Source organism: Mus caroli, chromosome 8 (genome assembly GCF_900094665.2).
Source record: "Mus caroli chromosome 8, CAROLI_EIJ_v1.1, whole genome shotgun sequence".
Taxonomy (NCBI): Eukaryota; Metazoa; Chordata; class Mammalia; order Rodentia; family Muridae; genus Mus; species Mus caroli.
The window spans coordinates 34,443,251-34,459,791 of NC_034577.1; the positions used below are offsets into that span (position 1 = coordinate 34,443,251).

General features: G+C 36.5%; 1 protein-coding gene across 3 annotated transcripts in view; it reads right to left on the reverse strand.

The window, feature by feature from the left end:
- Positions 1-16,541, reverse strand: part of LOC110299654 (CCR4-NOT transcription complex subunit 7) — an 18,269-nt gene continuing 1,728 nt past the window's right edge. For 2 of the 3 annotated variants that reach the window (XM_021169391.1, XM_029480432.1), the window contains exons 2-7: positions 16,448-16,541; positions 13,682-13,875; positions 6,937-7,098; positions 5,522-5,666; positions 2,449-2,559; positions 1-921 (exon numbers count right to left, since the gene is read on the reverse strand). The exon at positions 16,448-16,541 is cut by the window's right edge. In XM_021169391.1, the coding sequence (XP_021025050.1) occupies positions 793-921; positions 2,449-2,559; positions 5,522-5,666; positions 6,937-7,098; positions 13,682-13,875; positions 16,448-16,541 (835 nt within the window). In that variant the 3' untranslated portion in view covers positions 1-792. Of the gene's footprint in view, positions 922-2,448; positions 2,560-5,521; positions 5,667-6,936; positions 7,099-8,530; positions 8,570-13,681; positions 13,876-16,447 lie in introns of all 3 variants that reach the window. The other variant, XM_021169393.1, reaches the window with a different exon arrangement.

The following is a 16,541-nucleotide window of genomic DNA, read 5'->3' on the forward strand; positions in this document are numbered from 1 at the left end:
TGCTGTCATAAAACTGGAGCTCCAACATCTTAAAGGCCAGCCTTCTGGCAGAGAGGACATAGCCAATCACAGGGCTTCTTCCTGAAGGGTGTAAAGCTGGTTTGAAATTCTTCAGTCACATAGCAGCCTATGCATGCCAATTAGAAACCAACAGACATGAGATGTGCTTGGAAGGCTAAACACTACACACAGAAACAGTAGTTACTAGGCTCTTCAGTAGTTCCTTGTCTTTTTCTGTTATTCCTGTTGAACAATTTNCACAATGCACGTGCTGTACTCTGAATGTCAAAAACAAGCAAATACTGTAAAAAGGTGGTAGATGGTTATTTTTCTAGCTAAGAGCAAGAAAAAAATCACAATTTCTGATAAAATAGAGGATTGAAATCACTCTCTAAAGTGCAAACTTGATGGTCCACAATCTTAAATACCTATAAGTACTGCAGAATAGAAGGAGAGGCATGGAAGAGGGAAATAAATTACACTCAATGCTAGTTAATTTAGGAAAAGGGAAAAACAAAACCAAGCTCAAGTAGGCAAAGTTTATCAAATTATTCAGTAATGTAGCTTTGTCACACAAGCTTGATAAGAAGTGTATTAAATTAAGGCCAGATTTAACCTGAATGTACTTTAATTTATTAAGATCATAGCTAAGAAAGGCCATACTTATTACTGAAAGCAGAGAAGGTCTACAAAAGGAGGGGGAGGTATTGCCTATTATTTAAGGGNTGATAAAANCTATATACAAGCATGTGTGTAACTCGTATAAAATAAAAATAAGAAGACTATTTCCTGTCATGACTGCTTGCTGGCTTCCTCTTCATATGCATTCCCTGTGCCGTTCTGTACATAGGATGAGCCAGAACCAAGGCCATATAAGTGACCACAGTATTTGGCATCATCAATGTGATCTTCAAAGAACATCTAAAAAGAAAATTTTGAAAGAAAAAAAAAATCACTTTAAGCAAATGATACAACCTGCATTTACATCTCAACACTGTAACTGCTACTAACTCTTTCTGTGATGTTCCTTCGAGAAGCTATGCTGCATATTTAATAAGTAAGACTGACTGATGCCCTTAACTACAGGCCTAAAGGACACGCTCTAAAAAGCAAAAAATCTTTTTCATTAACATTTACCTCATTTCAATAAGGACTTAATGAGCATAAAATACATGGCAGACATTTTCATTTCTTTAACATAACAAACTTCACAGAATATGAGAAATAATGTCGAGAACGGGAGGGGACATTATACCACTTTCGGTTGTCTTAAGTCTATGTGCAAGGGTGAACTGGCTAAAATTAACGAAATCCTGAACATGTTCTAGACAGTAAACCTCAACATCCTCACTACATTACTGTCCTTGAAGAAGCCAATAAAAAAGGAAAATAAAGATAACAAACTGGTGCCAGAAATCCACCACTGACTAGCCATAAGACATTTTAAAATAAAAATCCAAAAGGTGGTCCTATATTGAAACTAAACAAGTTAGTTACGTGAGTGGACAATTCAAGTAACTTCTGAATCGATACTACCTGGCAAAACAGATCAAATGGGTTCTATCAATAGCAGGTTTGTACCAAGAGAATATACTCAAAATAATTCCACAGCAACTATTTCATAAAAATGTGTTCCTGTAGGCACATTATATATATGTACCGTTTATACCAAACTAAAATAAGGACACACACACTCACACAGTGTACCAAAAATAGGATACATATGTGTGTATGTATATACGTGTGTGGGTATACAATTAAAATTTGTTTATTATTATCAGCAATGAAGTAACCACGACATCTATCACCTGGTTATCTATCCTAAAAACACTCAGTTCCACGACATAACATCCTTCTTCTACTCCTAACAATTTTATACTTGAAGTACTTAATGGGGGAATTCCTGATAGTTTTGATTCAACTACATGTCAGACTTCAGATTTAATTAATACCTATATATTCAAAAAGCCCTTTAAGACTTAGTAAAAACTGTTAAGTTCTACTTTATAAAACCTTTAAAGCAATGAAGAATGACATGAGAAAAATCTATTTTTGCCACCAGTTTCGAGAAAGAGAAGGTAAGAGTCCCTGGCTTGTATGGGGTCTAAGAAAGTTGAGTTCCCTCACTATTAACTTTTTAGCTTAAAAAAACAGCATGTTCATATGTACATGACTTTTACAATCACCTAATTTTTTTATTCTATAAACAACATATTTCAGTAGAATAAATAATGTTTTTTATTCTATAAAGAATTTATTCTATTTCCTTTTGTGTTACATTTCAGGAGGACTTATTTAACACTTTCATTCAAATGTGGTGGATGTAACTTATATAGTACCTCTATTTATATCTTCACTTAGTAGGTTCTTAATGCCCAAAACTTTTGTCATCAGACCTTTAATGTTCTCTACCTAACAACCAAGAAAAAGGCACTGATGTCTTCATACTTCTCTCATTTTGAAAAATGCCATTCCTGTAAGCAGTGAGTCAGATCCTGCCTGGTGTTGAGGTCCTATCCGCTCCAGCTCTAACTGCTCAGCAACTTCCTGTAATCCACCCTAGAAGGAAGAAAAGTTGCTTGTCAAATAGAGAAGACGTTGGGACTGGAATTCACAATTTCAGATTTAGACACTGACAAAAATATGAATACATTTTTAATATATAACGATGAACCTTGTAAAGATGGCAAGGGGATTGATAAAATATGAATCTGTAATTTATCTGTGGACTATAAAAGCCTTTTTTATCAGAATATGAAATTCTAATAGGAAAATTTTATTTTAATTATACATTTTAAGGCAAGTTAAGCATGCCTTAACAACTTTCCAGAGATATGAAGGAAGTAGATTATATTCAGGGTAACAGTAATAAACCATACTCAGTGTCATTAAAAATATCTGCATCCCCTAAAGTATTTACAACTAAATAAAACAAAGATAACATGAGTGTTCAGACCACTGTCATTGTCAACCTACCACATAATTTTCATTTTCTCAACTAAGAAGGGAATTTTGCAGATATACAACTCTTTTAGAATGGTTTGCTCTGATCTGTTTATATTACTATAGCTATGACTGAAAAAAATAATGAGTGTCAAAGGAAAAGAAAAGAAATAAAAGGCAGACACAGAGCAGACTACCAACCAACTTCCTCCTTAAATTACAAAGCCTTTACTATCAAGTCAGGCCATCTGTAGTCACATCCTAGCCTGACAGGACTTCTGCCCAGCCACTGTTTCTAACATTGTATGCACTATGCATCCTTGGCAGTTGCTTAGAACACAGAAGAAGACTAGATATGAATGATTGGTAGCACCTTATTGCCAACATACACTTTTAATGTGAGCAGCTCACACAGCACTCAATAAAATATTTGATATTTTTAGGTATTTCTGAATATATAGAAGAATAAAAAATTAGGACTCTGTTTCTAAAACTATTATTATACCAAGGTGTCAATTAAAAACAAACAAACAAACAAACAAACAAACAAATAAACAAAAAACCCAAAAACTTCCAGAGCCAGCCAGATGGGAGCCTTAGATTCTCAGCATGCCACTCATCTGTGTAAGAAGTCAGAGTACCCTGCTGGGTTCACTTATGAGGAAACCTCAAATGACACAGGATTCTATGACTTTCAACTGACAGTCATGACATGATCTTTCAAGAAGTTCTCCTAGTTATTTGGCACCACACCTACATCAGAGACAAATTACTTGTGTCCTACAATTCTCAGTAAATTGTTGAAACTAAAGCTTCCACATTATAATTCCTCTATTCTTGCTTAAGAAAAACTATTAAATTCCTTACCGTTTCCTAAAGCAAAGCTCTGTTTGTATTTTTCTAAAACCTAGATAGGGAAAACTTGACCAACCTTGGTTTTACTGAAGACAGGGACAATACTGGCTACACATACACTTGTTTCCTTAGTTATAACTTAACATACCACACCAAAATCCAGCAACTAAAAACCCACTCAGTGTATTGCCAGGGATCTGTGCCAACTCAGGGGAATTTGCTCTTGAGCCAAAGTAGTACTTTAATCAGGAAATGTTTGTTTTGATAAAATTAATGTTCAAAAGTTAAAAATACATGGCTACATATGCTCAGTGTTATCAGAATAAGCTACTGTCTATACAGAACCTACACATTTACTATATAGTATTTATGCCTAACCAGTTTTAGCTACAAAAATAACATCATCATACTTTAACAAGAAAGAATAAAGGAGAGTCTCTAGTCAGGATAATCTGAAGGAAAACCACGTTAGAACACTACTGAATGTCTCTGCCCGCTTCTGGCTAACCTCAATCTGTATGTTTATAATAGTTCTGTGTGCTGGGAGTGTGAGAACCTCTGTAACACAGGGCTCAGTTAGTGTACTATACCTCACACTTTCAGTTCATGATCCTCAATCTGGCATCAGTAACAAAAACATGGCCCTTAGCTTGACTTTTGTTAAAAATTTATTTTGGGGACTAAAGAGTTGGCTTAGCAGCTAAGAGCACTGCTGTTGTGGAGGACCAAGTTTCAGTTCCTAGCACCTACTAGGTGGCTCACAAATACCCATACATAACTCCAGTTCCAGAGGGTCTGACACTCTCTTTTAGCCTCTGCTACCTCTTGCTGTAAACTTCCACAGGAGTGAGTGAGAGTGTGTGTGTATCTTAAATATATTTAATGCAATTAATATATCAACGTTATTCTGGGCTGGAAAAATGGCTCAGCAGGTAAGAGCACTTGCTGTTTTTGCAGAGGACACCTGTTCAGCCCCAACACAGCATGGTGGTTCACAACCATCCATAACTATAATTCTAGGAGACTGGGATGCCCTCTTCTAACCTCCTCAGACAGCAGGCACACATTTAGTGCATAAATATGTGCACGTAAAATACCCATATACATAAAATACAATTTAAAGAATCTACAACAAAACAAAAATCCAACCAAGCAAAACACAAAATCAAAACAAACCTTATCCTGTTAAGATAAATACCGCAGCTTTGGAGAGATTGTCTATGTTATTTAAGAATAGGGTCAGATAATTTAACGTAACTTTTTTTTGGGGGGGGGGTTTCGAGACAGGGTTTCTGTGTAGCCCTGGCTGTCCTGGAACACACTCTGTAGACCAGGCCAGCCTTGAACTCAGAAATCCGACTGCCTCTGTCTCCTAAGTGCTGGGATTAAAGGCGTGCGCCACCACTGCCCGGCTTAACATAACTTCTAAAGCATGGTTTAATACATTCAGGCCTAAGATATTATAGAAATTACTTGGTCTAAATCGTGCTTCTCAACCTTCCTAATGCTGCATCCTTTAATACAGTTGTGTTGTGGTGACCCCAACCATAAAACTATTTTCATAGCTTCTTATGATTTTTCTACTGTTATGCATCGTAATATAAATATCTGTGTTTTCCAATGGTCATAAGTGATCCCTGTGAAAGGGTTGTTCAACTTCCAGGTTGAGAATCATTGGTCTAACTAATGTGCTAGTTCCAGATAAAGTCATCTGAAGCCTTACTTTGAGATTTTTGCAGCTCTTCATGAGGTACTTCACATCATAAATGACAGGAAAAAATAATCGAAGGATCTCAAAGAAATCAAGTTCTTCTTCAGGCAAGTTAGAGTTGGTCAGAATTTTGATTAAATAGCCAAAGTCATAACCACTAATAAAAAGATTAAAATAATTCAGAAAAAATACATTAATACCATACAATGATTATTAGTTTTTCAGATAGAAAATTAAACAAGTCATGCGTGCTATAGGCAAAAGGAATAACAATAATGTACACACAGGAGCAATGAAAAGAAACACATCCATAACTACTGTGCAGAAACTGATCACTCAGCATACTAAACACATGACAGTATCAATTTAACTCTACCGTCACTACAATAACATTTTTCTGATATGTAAGAAAATTCTGGGTTGGAGAGACGCTGTTCAAACATGAGTATTTAATTTTGATCCCCATCCCCAAGTGAAAGCTGAGTGTCATGTCAACCACACAGACATGCAAATGCACCCCCCCAAAAGATAGGTTCAGTAAGGTCACTGCCACAGTGAATGGGAAGGTATGTGAAAATGTTATAAGTCAGCAAGACTTAACATGCCAAAGGCAAAAATCATGTAAAACCTTGTCACCATTTACATGAGATGGTGACACTTTCCAATTTCAAAGAATAAATCCCTAACAGAGTATTTCATTTCCACTAGGTGACTTTTTTAAGATATACATTTCCTCAAATGTTTCTATGTCAGTATAACTCTCCGAGACAGTTATCAGTGCAAAAGTTAAATGTGACAGGAACTAAGGAAAAGTAAGAACTGTTTTTTTATACAATATAACCTCCTGCTCCCTCAAATTGACATCACACATCCTTTATCACTAGTCTTTCCACAGCTGCCTCACTCCTTCCCCTCCTGAACTCCTTCAACATTGCTTTCTGTGATGGGCCTGTGACAGCAAGCCTTCCCTGAAGTGCCCAATCCCCAGAGATCGCTACACAGACAAATGTTTACTGGTACTGACCTTTAGGTCCATGAATTTTCTCCACTGGTTTAAAGGAGAGGAATTATAGCTATAAAGTATCTTTTTCTTACCTATAATTTAAACTCATATTTGGCAGATGACCTTACTGAGCCTATCTTTTGGAGGACAAATAAAATAAACTTTTATTTGATGTTTATTACTTTACTTATAATTTGAAGGAGGAGAACTTTTGGTACACGTACCCAAGAGCAGGCATGTGTGGTTTTGGTTTTTGCTAAAAGATAAACAGCACTGTTCTCAGTGAGGTATTAGACAGACTCATGGCAGTTAATCCTTCTAGAGCTAAGCACAGCACTGCTGACACAGTGACCCAGACAGACAGACGTAAGGCAGATGGGATGGAAGCACACTGCAACCCCTTATTTATTTATTTTTTTCTTACCTATGAAATGATAGCCATTTGACCCCTTCACAAAGAACCACTCCTGAAGTCATAAGAAGTTCTGCAAAATATTGGGTCTCAATTCCTTCCTCCTCATGTTTTTTAAACTGGATACCAGATGTTGTTAGTAGCTCTATAGAGTCCTGAGCATACATGTCCTCCCTGGCAGGAGAAAAAAAACAAAAGTTCAAAATTCCCATTAAACAGTTGTTCTCCACTTATGCCTATAACTACAATGTAGAAACAAGACAGAGGATTGGTTTATATCCAACCATTCAAATGCTTCACAATGATCAAGAAAAATAAAATATAACGTATCCAAAAAGTAAATAATCATTCAAAACAGTCCAATGGTGAGTTCACCCTTACCACCAACTCAATTTCATCAGCTTCTAAACATTACAGATATTTCACTGGGCTTAAAAAGGGTCTTTTACTCACCAGAGGCTACTACAGACATGTTCTTTTCAGTCTCTGCAGCTTAGTGCTGCCAGATGGAGCTGTAACCACAGTCATGAGGGGTTATGCACACCTCTCATGCTCTCAGCAGAACCAGGAAGGAGACACCAAGTGGCCAACATCTCTTGTGGCTGAGTTAAACTACATTCCATCTTAAAGAAAAAGGAGATGCCTCCTCTCACAAATGAGGAGCCTTTCAGCGGCTCTAGTAAGCAGTGAACTGTTCAGAATTAAAGACTCAGTTATGACATCATTTCTTCTTCAGCAATCACATACCTACGTTAGAGGCAAATATACTCCTAGATGACTACCTTAAACCAAGCCAGGAAGCACAACTATAAACCAGCTCTTCAAACTTGTACTTAAACCAGACAAAAAGCCACCTACAATTTCGTTCTTTTTTTTTTTAATTGAAAGAGTAGGCTTTATTTAGCCACATATAAAAGCCACCTATAATTTCTAAGCACAAATACATTAAGTATTATATTAAAAAGTTGAAGATTCATGAAAAAGTATCTTGTGGATTTATCATTTATTTTTATTTATTTTTTTAACCTTAACATTGGTTTCTACCATCAGCAAAAGAAAATTTCTATAAAAGACTTCAATAAAACAAAACCAAAATAAATGTTTGACTTTCATCAAATGTACTTTTGAAGTTTATTCTCTGGAAATCAATTTCAAAGGTCAGTTTAGTTCCCAGACTGTCAGGAACTAAATGACAAAATTAAGAATTGAAGCATCTAAAAACAGAGAGGAGCCACAATCATCACTTTCCATCATGCTTTCTCTTGAAACATCCTGTAGGAAAGATATCAGAATAAATTCAATGCAGGCCCCCCCACTACCCTCGGTTAAATTGTTTGTTATACTAAAAATATGTCCCTTAAACGAGGTCCTTGGGCTCACACTGAAGCTTGTTTAAACACAATTAATCAATCAAGAATAGAGTAGACTGTTCTCCAGGCTCAAGTTGCTCTCAGCCACATGCTCAAGTTATTTTTATTATAGTCAACATTATGTAACCATTACCAAATTAAATAATACATCAATAAGGTAGGATAGTGAGTCTTGGTGCATTTAAGTCAATATTTCCCAAACTTGCCCAATGATAATAATCACCAGGGGAACTTACCAAAAATATGGATTCCCAGGTCCCAATGCAGTCCCAGACCTATTGAATCACAATTCCCAGGTGAGAGACCTGGAGGAGGACCTCGGTATTTTATAATAAAGTAAGGTTGGCAAACAAAGATACATGAACACTCCCTTTCTTTCTCTCTCTTCTGCAAAATTTATATAACTCACTCTAAGCTTTGTAGAATGAGTCTTTTATAATAAAGTTTGGTACAGAACTTATGCTTTATAATACCCAACTCATAACCTTAATGGTGAGGTCAATCTCTAGAGAGGATGAAGAAAACTTCCTACAGTAAGGTAAATTTGATAGCAATTAGGAGTCCCATTTCCAAATCACTGTACAATCCTTTTCTGATGGTACCAACTTTAGATGTTCTACATTCTGCTTTCTCTACTCTCAAACATTCTAGCAATAAAGGGAAAAAATACTAAAAACGAACATTAAAAAGTAACTATAGCATTGTTTAGTCAAACTGTAAGAATTTCATCTGTGGTTGGCTACTGCCTGTTAGATCTATTATTCAGATTTAAGTTAGCAAAGTATATAGTTATGACTAAACATGAGTGAAAAACATGTAAAAATCTCCGAAGATTTTCCAAAGGGCATAGGTACATATGGCTATCTTAGTAAATATCCTAAAGATGCACCGTCTACTAACTCAATCATGTAAAAATACCAAATTTCCTATTTTTATAATATGAATAAACCCTATTATAAGAACTCACACTTCTAAACATGTTCTTATCATCATTAAACTACTTCTTGATCACCTCCCAAATACCCACCATAGGGTTGATATAGTACCTTCTTCAAATGTCACTTACTTTCATACTAATGGTTAGCCATCTTTAGTTTTTAATAAATTAAATTAATAACAATAAACCCAAAATAAACTCAAATAACAACTCAAATAAATAACACAAAAATACACCTAAAATTGCAAAGTCTATGAATGACAAGAAGACAAATGAAAAGGAAGTATTCTCACAAGTCCAATTAGCAAGCTATTTAAATAGGCTATTTATTCTTCTAATGGATGAAACTGAGAAGTTTCCAATTTGCAAAGGACTATAACTTTCAGAAAACAGTAGCAAGCCTGCCTGCTTGTTTCTTAATATGCACATATGTGCCCAGTTAAAACTTACTGAAATATTCATTCTGGGAATGAATACATAAAATTTAACAAGGTTTTCATCTTTGGATTTAGATCTCAACTTCCAATAAATCAACCACAAAGTTTCCGAAGGCTATACAGATACTCCATGATCACGGTTATAACCTGATAACCTCATTAGAGGTTAGGAGGACAGTAACAAAAGGCGAGAATATTACTACATCAATAAATGCTTGGCAGCAGAGTGTAATGCAAGCTATCATAGAAGAGAGCAGCCAGCTGGGAGACAGTGCTTCCTACTGCTACCCAACACTGTACAAGAGTATATAGTGCTGCCAAAGAAATGGAACAAAATTCAAAATTCAATGTCTCATCCACTGAATGCATACTACTTCTGTATATAGTCAAAAAGTGTAAACTGAGCCATCATAAGTCAGGAACCGTGTGAGGGGCTCACTAAAGAACCTAAAGCATAGACCCTAATCATCTATCTACATCATCCAACCATAGCATAGTTAGATATACCACAGGACATTAAGAAAAAGGTCCACTTAGGTGGCAGAGGCAGACAGATCTCTGAGCTTGGGGCCACCCTGGTCTACAGAGCGAGTTCAAGACAACCAGGGCTACACAAAAATAAACAAAAAAAAAACCCCACACAAACAAACAAACAAAAAAAAACCCAGAAAAAGGTCAAATAACGGATTACTCAGAACTCTGAATAACAATATCACATATAAATGAGAAATCCTTAATATATACCAAAAATATAATAGTTACACAACAACTAGGAAGTGTTGAGAAACTAGTAAAAGTTGTTCCAACTTTTCAATACTAATGCAGTTTCAAAAGCATGCTTTTTGTAAAAAAGAAAAAAAATGTCAGCAAATAAGCTTTATAAAGTCACAGTGTAACACTGTTATAGTCAAGTTTTCTTTCTTTATGTCTAAAATGTATATACTTCAATGTTAACAGCAATCCTGTGGGTAAATCCACACCCTGCAAGTGTGTTTACCTCACTTTTAACCTTGAGGAGCTAATGAGAAGGTGAGAAAACACTACTAGAAAATGCTGTCCATCAAGCCAAAAGTTTTAGGCTATGTCAGTGGTGAGGATAATCCAGCTTGCTCACTCCATAACACTCAAGCTTAGCTCTGAAGAGGACACTATAGCAGCCAGTGTGCTCCTTAAGTAAGGCTGTGATGTTCTTTTTCTGTTACAGAGTTTATCAAGCACTGGGCAAGAAAGCAAAATCTTAGCTTGAAAACACACATTAATAACCATGCTTGCTTTCAAGCCCACAGTAAGTACAACAGTCACAGTGACCAAAATACCAACATGTCTAAAGACATATTTTTACAGAGAGTATTTATTTTTTCCTAAATGTTTGTTACCTAATACTGATTTAGGCATTACAAGTCATGCCTTCAAGATTCAGAGAATGTTAAGTAATGTTTACACTTGAAGAGTGTTCTTCCAATTGCAGGTATTTCTTATAAGTGGGCTACTCTCAAGAATCTATGCAAAGCTTAATGCAACACACACTACAACCATACATATCTTTCCACAAATCTTTTTATCTACACCTGATATATAATGCTTTGCACTTACTCCCTTGATGCTAATGGTAAAACTTGAAAGAACACTGGCAAACCTAAAAGAACCCTGACTTGGACAAATGTGAGAATTAAACACAAAAATTTTCGCAAGCACAGACAACAGGCAGAGAGATGAAAACCACTAGGCTATTATGATGTTGGACAATGTTCACCAACACTGTGCCGCAGAGCCTAGTGCACTAATACGCTCCTTCTAGGCACTCAACAAGGCCAATTTCCACCATCCTTCAACACGTCTAAGATGCTATGGTGATGCTTCCCACATCATGCAGTACTACTTTTATCTTCTCAAAGGCTTTTGTTCTCATTAACATTTTTCACTATGTTCTTCTTAAAAAGTTTAGACTAAAATTTTCATTAGTGTGTGTGTGTGTATGTGTGTGCACCTGCACATGTCCATCATATGACACATATTCAGTTCTCTCCCACCATGTGGGTCCTGAGCATCATACTTAAGATCATCCACCATGATGGCAAGCACTTAAGCACTGAGCCACCTCACCAGCCAATACACTCTTTTCTTTACTATCCTACGATGCTACCATTAGTAGAAATAGTAGCAAAATTGGCAGTAAAACTAGTTTTGTCTGAGTAAGAAAAAAAAAAAAAAAACAAATGTTCCTGGAGAATAATGAAAAAGCCACTGGTACAAAAATTACCATCCTTGCAATGGAGACTACCAGCTTTACCAACTAATACACTGATATATTAGCTCCCAGTCACAAACTGAGTATCTTATATAAAAAAACAAAACAAAAACAAAAAAACCAAACAACACCCAATGTTATGATGGTTAATTTGAGGGGTAAAAAGAACCCTGAAGAAGTAAAATAGGAAAAAACTAAAGAACGCAGTAATCATTTGAGGAAAGCATGGGAGGGTATTTTCACCTTGTTCCAAAGCTGTCGTACTCATGAAGCACTAGGAAGTGACAGTGGGGATGAGCACCTAGCCTTTCTAGGGTCTGCAGGGACTGTCAGTACAGCACTAGATGTTAAAATACTATCAGGATTATTTAGAGGAGTAACAACACATTTTCAAGATCCACAACTGCACTGCTTACACTATCGCCTTCTAAAACCATCAGTCCTGCTATTCATTAGGTCTAACATGTAAAACTGTACATATTCAACAAAGAATAGGAATGAAGAATGAATTCTCATTCTCATGTAAGAATTCTTACACTAGCACTGATTTTCTTATCATTTTCTGTTGCTATTTTTCAAACCAGATGTTTGGTCATATTATACAAATATAGGCTACCAAGCAGAAGGGCAGCACAATATTGTAACATAGTGTAGAATATACTATATATTTTATTTCCATACCGGAACAGCAGTAATATGCCCCTGCTCCCTACTAGGCGCTTATATCCTGAAGCTCAGAAGTCATATGAACTCCACAATGGTTATAAATGTGGCAAACTTACTTAAAACATTGTGTGTGTGTGTGTGTAAATTTTAAAAATCCAACTGCATGGTTCTTGAGCATAAATTTTGCCAATGGTGCTGTGTCAAAAGGATGGACTCACCTTCATGCAGTTCCCTCAGCTATGAAGATTGTAATAATTAATGTAGAACTATTTTAACTAAAGAAATAGTTTATACCCAAGATTTGAGTTAGACATCAGGTTTTGGCAAATATGCAAGCTTCAATACTATTACATTTTCTGTGTGTAGATTAAGAGGTTGAGGATTGCATGGGAATAGTCCTTTAAAGAAAATGAATTTGAAAAGAAAATAGCCCCAATTTTCCAAGAAACATCTTAGTACATGTGGTGAGTATTTAGAATGCAAAGTATGACTGTAATAAAAATTTCTTCACAGGGATAATAACTATCTTAACAAGTCATAGTAGATCGGAGTTGTAGCTGAGTGGCACCTGCTTGCTTAGTTAGCAAGTGCCACCCCAATCATATGAACTCCAAGTTGGGCATAAAAAGAAATGTGAAAGTTCTATGTGTGGTGGCACAAGCCTTTTAATCCCAGCACTTGGGAGGCAGAAGCAGATGGATCTCTGGGAGTTTGAGCCCAGCATTGTCTACATAGAGTTTTCCAGGCCAGCCTAGGCTACGTAATGAGACACTGTCTCAAAAAAGCAAAACAACAGCAAAATGTAATAGTCAAATCAATACCCTAAGAGTCGCTTAGGACCCCAGGTTTAATCTGCAGCACCTTAACAGTGACAACACAACAGAAACAGCAACACAAATACAGTTTCACAGCTTTCTATAAAAATGGCCATCATATTTTAAAAATAACATCTCTATAACTAAAGAAATTAGAAAGTTTTTATTATCTTTCTAACTGTGAAGCAATTACAACTGCCTCATAATAATAAGCCTAAACTTTGAATTTCTATATTTAGTACATTTCCAGGGAAACTGAGGTTATATATTTATTTCCCACTTACGTCAAATTAAACTTAAAATTAAACTGCCAAGTTGATGTTCCTGGAGGGTATTCTCCTTGTTCATTCATAAATGTCAGTCCGAGCTGGATTATCTTTAACAAGTCTACATTACACCNCAACAGTTGGTATTGATAGTCAGCATTGCTTCTGAATTCTCCAATGGGTCTTGCAACAACGCCTGGAAACTCGGTGTCCTGTAAAATAATTGAAAATTGTTTACTAAATGGTTATAAATACAACCCATAAACTCTCAGGAAATTTTTGATACAAGTCAGAGAATTCTATGACAATGAAATTCTGTATGTTCACACTCAATGCTTATTTTATAAGCATGAATAGCATTACCTCTTAGACCTCAGTATTCTATAAACTTATATTACTTTTTCTTGAAATGTATCGATAAATTATTATCCTGTACTGATAACTCATAGTAAACTCAGGCAAATATTTGGGCTATTTCCAAGGAAAAGAAAAATCATAAACGCATTCCTAAGGAGTACGCATATGAAACTACACTTATAGCATTACATTACTAAACTCAACCCGCATAAAAGATTGATTTAAAAGTAAAAATACCCTGTGCTTTCCAATCAAAGCAGTGAGACATTTATCTTGACACCAAAATAAAGAAAAAGTCTCATTAATGTCATTTCTTTAGTTAGCACAGGTATTTTCTGTGTAATTCACAGAAAGCATGTCAGATTCACATTCTCTCTTGTAAGCTGTTATTTCTATAATGCAGCTATTCTTTATTATCTGAGATATAAATGGCCACTAGCAATTTCTGCTGCTCATAAAAATAACGGTCCCTGCCCAAACAGAAAGTTTCAGCTCTAATTATGGACAAGTATACCTTACTGAATGGTATGCTATATAAAGAAATTCCTGGGGCTGGTGAGATGGCTCAGCGGTTAAGAGCACCGACTACTCTTCTGAAGGTTCTGAGTTCAAATCCCAGCAACCACATGGTGGCTCACAACCATCCGTAACAAGATCTAACATAACACCCTCTTCCGGAGTGTTTGAAGATAGCTACAGTGTACTCACATATAATAAATAAATAAATCTTAAAAAAAAAAAAGAAATTCCTGTTCATCCACAGAGATGCGTTTCTTTTTAACTTGTGATAGTAAGAAAATTATGTATTAGTTTAGCATGAGCATTCAAATTAAGGCTAACAAAAAAGAGGAGGAGGAAGAAAAAATAGTAAGTCAATATGAAACAGTAAAGAAATTAAAATTTGCTGAATTTAATATAACCACCAGCCAATTACTGGATTCTATAAAAATTAAGCTAGACTTGAAGTGGGCTAGGGATAGAGATACAAGACATTGAAATACCGCCTTCTAGGGCTAATAATTGTGTGGATCAAGAAAATAGACTAGCGCCGGGCGTAGTGGCGCACGCCTTTAATCCCAGTACTCGGGAGGCAGAGGCAGGCGGATTTCTGAGTTCGAGGCCAGCCTGGTCTACAAGTTCTAGGACAGCCAGGGCTATACAGAGAAACCCTGTCTCGAAAAAAACAAAAAACCCAAGAAAATAGACTAGCTATAACAAATACACAAAATGTAGTAACAAAGCAGAAAATTAATTATATAAACATGCTAGGCAGACTGAATACCACGTATAAGAGCAGAGTTGTTTAATGATCAAGTATGTTTCTGGAGCTTTAGCAAATTTTTTCCTAAAAGATCTATTTTGGTTTTTTTATGTTTAAAGATACCCAGGAACTCACTGGCTTCTGAAAGCTTATTTGGACCTAGTAGCATGGCCTTGGGATTGCTTAGAGCTGAGCTGACATGCTTAGATAGGCTGTATAGTCCTCCCACTGAACGTAATCAGCTTCACAAAATTGTATATCAACAAGTATATTCTGTAACCATGTCCTCCTCCCCATGCCAGAGACGGCTAAGCCACACAACATTCTCCTCCTCCCATCTGCAGCCTTGGTATATGACTTGCCTTCTCACAAAGCAGCTCAGACTCAGTAAAAACCCACAGGAATGCCATAGCTTCCTGAGAGCACAGGGAAGCCTGTCTCCCTTAATCTCTTAAACCCAGGTGAAGCAAGACTAAATTCTAAAGCAGCATGTCTGCCACTTTTATTCAAATGTCCCTGATTCCTAATCCCTTGCCCATTAATGCAAGCAGTAAAAAACTCAACTTGTCAAAATAGTTTTGTTTCTGATAGCCTTCGATGAAAGAAATAGTCCACTTTTTTCATGATTAAATTAATCCCTAGCTATCAATGAAAAGGGTTTAACTGATGGTTTTTTGTTTTGGTTTTTCGAGACAGGGTTTCTCTGTAGCCCTGGCTGTCCTGGAGCTCACTTTGTAGACCAGGCTGGCCTTGAACTCAGAAATCAGCCTGCCTCTGCCTCCCAGGTGCTGGGATTAAAGGCATGCGCCACTATGCCTGGCTTTAACTGATGGTTTTAACAGCCAGGGCTCAGGGGGACAGTTCATCTGGTAAAAGCATTTGGCATGCAAGCATGTGGACCGGAGTTCAAGCTCAAGAATCTATGCTTAAAAGGTGCATGGCCCATGTGCTGGCAATTTACGTCTTTGGAAAGCAGAGGCAGGTGGATCCCTAGGGCTTCCTGGCCAGTCAACCTAGCTTAATCAGGAAGTCTCAGGCTACGGAAAGACCCGCCTCAGTGCACCCCCCACACACACACACACATACACGTACTTACTTATTCACTCACACACTTCCCACTTCACCCTTACAAAAGGCATTTAAAAAAGCTTTAGTCATGTCCATACCATAGCAACATAATTATATTTTCGGATAACTTGACGGATTTTCTTCATCTCTTCATCCAGGTTACAAGCCCAAACTTCACAAATTCTTTGGCTA